The sequence below is a fragment of the Panthera leo genome, chromosome C1 (genome assembly GCF_018350215.1).
Source record: "Panthera leo isolate Ple1 chromosome C1, P.leo_Ple1_pat1.1, whole genome shotgun sequence".
Classification (NCBI taxonomy): domain Eukaryota; kingdom Metazoa; phylum Chordata; class Mammalia; order Carnivora; family Felidae; genus Panthera; species Panthera leo.
This window is the reverse complement of record NC_056686.1, coordinates 169,795,432-169,803,025: the sequence shown is the minus strand read 5'-3', so window position 1 is coordinate 169,803,025 and position 7,594 is coordinate 169,795,432. Positions and strand designations below refer to the sequence as shown.

Below are 7,594 nucleotides of genomic sequence, written 5' to 3'. Positions count from 1 at the left end.
GCGCGGGGGGCCGGGACTGGGGCAGGAGCCCAGTCCGAAGCGGCAGCGGCAGCGGCGAGGCCGGGCGGGGCGGGCGAAGGACCCCAGGGCGCAGTTCCCCGTCCGGCCTCGCGGGGGCGCCGGCGCGGCCGATCAGGTGACCGAGCGCTCGTCCTGGGCTGCGGAAAGCGGCCTCGTTCTCAGCCGCCGGAGACGCCGCCGCCGCCGCCACACCTAGTGGAGGAGCCGGGGAAGGCGGCTCGGTGGGGGCTGGGGCGGAGAGCGCCGGGGGTGGGGACGGAAGGGCGGCGGGCGGAAGGCAGGAGGCTGCCGGGACGCGGGCTCCTACGGGGGAAGGGACCCCCCGAGGCGTCTGCCGCGGTTCGCTCAGTCACCGGCGCGGGATTGGGGCGCAAGGGTCATGGGCGCTCTCCCCTGAGACGGAGGTCGCGGGCGGTGGGGGAGGAGGCCCGACAGAGGTTGCGGCGGAGGCCGCGGGCCGGTGACTGGGTGCGAGGCGGCCGGCGGCGGCACCACCACCAGCACCACCATGTCGCGCTCCGTGCTGCAGCCCAGTCAGCAGAAGCTGGCGGAGAAGCTCACCATCCTCAACGACCGGGGCGTCGGTATGCTGACTCGCCTCTACAACATCAAAAAGGTGCGCACGGGCCGGCGAGACCGCGGCGGGGGCAGCGGGCGGGCAGAGGAAGGACGCACGGCCGGGGAAAACCGGGGGTGGGGGCAGCGGGCGGCGCCCGAGGCAAAAATCACGGCAGTGCCGCGTCAGGCCGGGCCCGGGGTCGCCGAGAAGCGCCGCGGCCTATTGCGGAGTCCCGGCGCCTCCCCCGGTGGCGGGCGGGCCGGCCGGCCGGAGGCAGAGAGAAGCCATTTCCCAGCTCCCAGCAGCGGGATCCGGCCGGGCCGGCGCGGGGCCCGGGGCGCCGCTGCCGCCCCCTCCTCGGCGCCCCCGCCCCCGGAGCGGGGTCTACAGGAAAGGGAGGGCAGAGGGTGGGCGAGATTGGGGGAGGGGGGAGGAGATAGGAAAACTTGGGTGTTCATAACTGAGGTTGAATGGTAGGAATCTGTCGGAGGTGGTAGCAATTTTGTCTCAGTTTTTTGGTGTGTAAGTGTGTGGATGTGGGAAGGGAATGGCTAATCGGGATGAACCCCGCATCTCCTCCACTTGCCACTTTATTTTGGATTGCTAAATAACAGTCGTTTGAGAGCATGTTGACAATTTGGAATTATTTCATTTTGAAGGTAGAGAGGAGGGGAAAGTGAGGGTGGAACCAATTTTCTTCTGAAATACTTCTGGGCTGTGAGTCACGAGAACAGGAATAACAACCTTCCATCCCTCTTTACTCCTCCTCTTAGTTTTTGCAACCATGTCTATCTAATAGCACCGAAACACCATTTCTTAAAGTTCGGTGTCGGTACAATTAGAACTGTAAATATGTTGCTATTACTGCTGGTTTATAACATGTAAGGAAAATTTGTGTAGTTGTAACTAAAAGGCCCATCGACAGTCTTTAAATGGCCTCAGTAGAATAAGAAATGGAAGGCTGAGTTGGAGTTAAGAGAAATAGATGTAAAGATAGGACAAATATTGTATTAATTTATCTTGAGAGAAAACAGACCAAAATCGTTTTCCTTTTAAGGCAAGGTTAGTAAGTTTCAAAGAACGTGGTGAAGAGCAAATTAAAGAGATTTTTGGGCACACTCTACCATTTTTTGAGTTTGCAGTGTGTATTTGATGTCATGTTTTCATAGTTATTTTTGTTGGCATTTTAACTATATCATGAACATTCCTTGTAGCTTGACCATAGCAATATAATTATAATGTGTGTAAATTAGGGCTGCTGAAGAAATATTTTTTTGAAATCCATATCATGGAGTTCAAGTTTTAAAACTGGTTTATTCCAACAATTTGATATAGATGTTGTAATTCTAAAGGAGAAGACTATGCTAGCTTAATAGTGATAAATTTTTTATAAGGATGGCTTGTGTTCCTGTTGCTCACCTGAATGCAAGGATTGATTTGCCTCTAAACTCAGTAAAATCTGGAGAGGGCAACTGCAACATGTCTGTTCAGTTTGTTACATCTTCTGTGGCAGGAGCTCAGCCTCATCACAAAGAAGCCCTCTGCATTTACCAAAGAGCTTTGGTTATACATTTATGGTAGATGGAAACAACTTAATTTTAGATAGTACTACTTACAGGTTGTATTGACTTGAACTTTTCTTGTGATATTATGCTCCTTAACAAACTTTCAAATTAGTTCCTATATGAACTTTGTCTAAAAAAACAAGCAAGGCAAACGGTACTAAAAATTACTAGACCTGTGGTATTGTGGTTAAAGGAAATGGTTACGATGGTTTTCAGAAAAGGAAGTGAGAGTAACATCAAAAGTGATTTGGGTATTTGGGCAAAATACCTTTTTAAGCATGCATTTAGACATTTTTATGGTATAAACACAACCAAACTTTACCTATTCTACCTTCATAAATTGCACAAAATTAAAACAAACTTGAAGCGTTTGAACTCCTGTTATTTCAGTTCACTGCCTTAAAAGCTTGTTTTTTTCACTTCCTGTTTTGAGAAGCTTCAGGTTCTTATATTACTGAACTATTGAAATTTAAAATGATTTGAACGTGATTATTCCATCCAGTTGTCAAATATTTGAGTTATTGTTGTATTTCAGCACTTAACGCATATTTAGAGTTTATTGAGAAATATTTTGCCTATCTTGCCTTACGTTCCCTCTGGGCACGGACGGTGTTAACTCGTTTTTGAATTACTGGTACTTAGGGCCTTACCTGGTCCAGAGTTTTCCATTAAGTCTTGTTGAAATGGATGAATAATACATATATATATATATATATATATATGTGCATATATATTGGTGCACATATGTACAATGTATATATTTAACATATATGGCATGTTAAAAATATATATACGCGTTTAGCATATATGACATATATAACATAAGAGTGTGTGTATAATCTTGCTCTAGTTTTAATAATAGCTTTTGGTTTGCTCTCCTTGTGCAATTTTGCATACAAATGCATCAGATAGCTTTTGCATCTTTTAGCCTATAGAGTTGTCTATAAGACTGGCATATCTTCCTGGCTGGCTAGGGATTGAAACATTTGTTCAAAAATCTTGCCAAAAAAAGTGAGTAAGATTGGTTCACCATGTGTTTATAAGGTTCATGCTGTCTGCATTTTTATGACTGTATAAGCTACATCTTTTTAATCCCAATCTCTTACAGTTCTCAAAAAAACCTTCCACTGCATAATACATGTCTACCAATCAATTATCACATTTTTATTAATGCGTACATGCATTAGATTGTCTATCAGATCTGATTCCTGTTTCAGTTGGAAGTCTACATGGAAATATTTTAGTGAGCATACACAATGAAAATACTTAAAGTGACCTGAGTAAAATAACTTCATAAGTTACTGTAATAAAAAATAATATACTGGGGTGCCTGGGTGGGTCAGTTGATGAAGCATCTGACTCTTGATCTCAGCTCAGTCTTGATCTCAGGTTCCTGAGTTCAGGCCTTGCATTGGGCTCCATGCTGGGCATGAAGCCTACTTAAAAAAATCTATTATCTATATATGTATATACAGATGTATATATATATGTATATATATTATATATATACACACACTTTAATGCTTATTACAGGAATATAATGTGGTTATTGAAGATGCCTTTTTATTATTATTTATTATTTTTATTTATTAGAACGCTAGTGGGGGAGAGGGGCAGAGGGAGAGAGAGAGAATCCCAAGCAGGCTCCATGACCAGTGTGGAGCACGACATGGGGCTTGATCCCAAGACCCTGGGATCATCACCTGAGCCCAAGTCAAGTGTTGGATCCTCAACCAACTGATCCACCCATTGGTGCCCGTTTTACTTTTTTTTAAAAGAAAATTGATCAGTTGAAAAAATTTTGAGATCTTAATATGTGCAGGTTATGGAAATTTTAAGGAACTTGTAGACTAATCACATCCTTATGTGAGGACAGAAGGAGGAGTCGCCTGGGTAGCTCAGTCGGTTAAGTGTCTGACTCTAAATTTCCACTCAGGCCATGATCTCATGGTTTTGAGTTCGAGCCCAGCTTTAGGCTCTGTGCTGGCAGTACGAGCCTGCTTGCTTGGGTTTTTTTCTTGCCGTCTCTGTGCCCCTACCTTGCTTGAGGGCGTGCATCGTCTCAAAATAAACATTTAAAAAAAAAAAAAAAAAAAGGAAAGAACAGGTGAAGGAGGAGTTTAGGAAAAGACATGAAGGTGGTAGGTAGTTTTATGTTTACATTTATTTGTGTCTTAATTCCTTAAAAATTCTGTTTTTTGTTGAAAAATATGTTTTTTTCCAGACCTGGTAATGCTACTTACCTACGTGTTGATTTTTAACATTTTCCAGTCTACTTTTATATCTGACTGTGGTGTGGTACTGGAAGTACCGTAGTGGGCCAGGGCTTAGGAGACCTGCATTCCAGTCTTCAATCTGTCACTGAGCGTTTTGTAACATCGGAGATGTCTTGACTTCCCTGAGCTTTATTTTTTCTCATCTGTAAAACAGACGAAAATTAACTGTAAAAGGAATGTTAAAGTCCATTCTAGCTCTCATTATCTTATCTTTATAAATGTTTACAGTGGCCCATTTTAAATAGTAACTGAGCTCAGTTTAGTTTCCATAATGCAGAGATAATGCCTGCTCTGCCTACTTCACAGGATTGTTTGTGAAGATAAAAGATAATAACAGTGTTAAAATAGTTTAAAACTTTCATGAATGTGTTTATTTAGGAGTCTCAGCAACTTTTTGGGGGGCAACGTTTGTTTGTTTCTGAAATTTTGCTGCTGTTAGCAAACACATTCCCAAATACCAAAACATTTTTGCTGAGTTGAGCAAATATTTCTATTTTGTTTTTTCAAAGTCTCCTTTTTTTTTTTTTTTCCTACCGATCACTAATATGAACGATAACTCTTTACTAGAAAGGTCTCAGTTAATATTTGCGTGATTTTTCTAGTTACATCATTGCCTTAATTCTAAATGACGGAAAAGAAGAAAAGACCCACCCAACTATTGCAGACTTTTTTTTTGAATGGTGTGTGTTTGCAGATTTCAATGTATTTTCACTTGTTTAAAAAAAATTTTTTTTATTAGAGACTCTCTTTTTTTTTTCATAGTCTTCTCCCCATGATTTTGGATACATTTATTTTATGAGGAAAAAATGAATAGGAGTATAAAGAAATTGAAAGTCCTTAGCTGGTACCTGCTTATTTAATGGAGGAAAAAAAAAAAGATGCATGTGAAGGAGGGGTGTAGTGCAAGGTAAAGGGAGGGGAACCAGCTTTAGTTTTCTCTTTCAGTGTTCTCTTTTCATTTAGGGTATTATTTTCTCCATTCATCAATCAGGAGCAGAAACATGCTCCAAAGATTGGTTTGTGGCAAGTTCTGGAGTAGTAAGTGTTGTTAGTATGAGATTCCCCCCCCCCCCCCCCAAGGGGGTTTCATGAGAGCCTTAAGTATGTTAAGAAGGAAACATCTCTCCATAAACCCGAATTAAATAATATATATTATTTATTTAAACAGATCCTATTATGTCTATTTGTAAGTTTATTTTTTAATGAATGCTGCTTGTAAAAATGAGGATTTGATAATTTTTTTCTTGTTATATTGGATGGTAGGCTGAGGAAATAAGATCACTGAAAAATACTTAGGAAAAATTATTTTTATTTTTTAATTTTATTTTGTTTTTTTATATTTTATTTATTTTGTGAGAGACAGCACGAGCTAGGTAGGGGCAGAGAGAGAGGGGGACATAGGAGCCAAATCCGGCTCTGTGCCCATAGCAGTGAGCCTGATGTGGGGGCTCAAACTTACGAACTGTGAGATCATGACCTGAGCGAACTCGGATGCTCAACCAACTGAGCGACCCAGGGACCCCATTTTTATTTTTTTTAAGTAGCAATGATAGATTATCCTTTGTGGACTTGTTAAGTAACTTAAATATTAAGCATTTTTTAATGATTACAAAAGGAATACATTTATTGTATTCCTGTTTATTGTTAGAAATTCAAACATAACAGAATTGTGTCACTTCAGAAATTTCTCTGCTTACCCATTTCCTACTTTTAAAAATAAACCTTGTATACTTACATGCTTTTCTGTGCAAATGCTAACATATGTGCATGCATATTTTATTACCTTTTGATTAAATTAGATTCTTTACAAAAATAAAAATGAAGCATCATGGATGCAGTTTACATATAAATGAAATTAGGGTCCTTAATCTATTGCTTGTATACTTTGTAAGAAAAATTTAAAGGAATGAACATAGCTACTAGCTAGCTATGTCCAATATGTTAAAAATGAGGAGGCTCAGGTGAAAAACTGTCAGTGTCAGAAGTAATTGTCCTTCTTGACTAGGATGATTGAAAATCTGATCCATGTTATTGTTTGATAATATCCTAGGAATGTTCACATCAGTTAAATTCCAACAGTAATTTTGGGTCCGCTCCAGTAGTTATACACTTTATATGTTACTAGAATTAAATAGTTTCATCTCTTTATTGTCCAAAAAAAAATGTGTAATGAAATTACTGCTAGCTGCCATTGTATGCTGTTTATATTTTTTTCTTTGTTTTTAGTTCTGTGATGTACATACTTATTTCTGGATAAAGGAGTTGAATTTGGAGAGGTTAAGTAATCTGTCCAATTTTTTTTTAGTGTATTAATTTTTTTTTTTTAATAATCTCTATACCCAATGTGGGACTCAAACTCACGACCCCCAGATCAAGAGTTGCATGTTCTTCTGACTGAGCCAGCTGGAATTCAGATTGACACCTTTTTTATTGACCACTAAGTATGGGCTCTTCATTTAATTATTTTGCCATTAGGTTTACAGTCATTGATATTTTTTTGGTAGATAGAATTAGATTTTTAACACAGTAACCTTAAAGAAATATGTAATTCTGTTATAGTTTTTGTCTTTACTGTAGATTGCATTTGTATGAACTTTGTATGGATTTGTATGAAAATTGAGATCATACTATCAGTGTACCAGAGTGATTATTATTGGAGACTTCCGTTTAGCTTTGTCATGTGTTAAAATGAGCAGTGATTTAGAACTAGGAAATTTATTTATGTATGTAAGTATGTATGTATATTTTTGAGAAAGTAAGAGACAGCCTGTTGAGCACAAGAGGGACAGAGAGAGAGGGAGACACAGAATTTGAAGCAGGCTCTAGGCTCTGAGCTGTCAACACAGAGCCCAGTGTGGCACTTGAACTCATGAACCACGAGGTCGTGACTTGAGCTGAAGTCAGAAGCTTAACTGACTGAGCCACCCAGGTGCCCCTAGAATTAGGAACTTTAAAATTCAATTCAAATTTTTTTTGGGAAACATATTTTGTATTTACTTTTCATGTTCTGTGCAGTTTTTCTCTGTGATTATTTCTAAAATTTAGTCCCTGACCTATTAAAATATACAAACTGAAAGAACTAATCATATAAACAATACTAAAGAAACAGGAACTTGCTTAAATTGGGGGAAGAGTATTTATAAAGCAGAAAGGAAAGTGTAAACTAAAAGATA

General features: G+C 40.2%; 1 protein-coding gene across 1 annotated transcript in view; it reads left to right on the top strand.

Annotated features, from left to right (window-relative positions):
- The first annotated feature begins 436 nt into the window (after positions 1-436).
- NCKAP1 (NCK associated protein 1) overlaps positions 437-7,594 on the top strand; it is a 109,534-nt gene continuing 102,376 nt past the window's right edge. Inside the window, exon 1 of the mRNA XM_042949337.1 lies at positions 437-637. Within this exon, the coding sequence (XP_042805271.1) occupies positions 530-637 (108 nt within the window). The 5' untranslated portion in view covers positions 437-529. The remainder of the gene's footprint in view (positions 638-7,594) is intronic.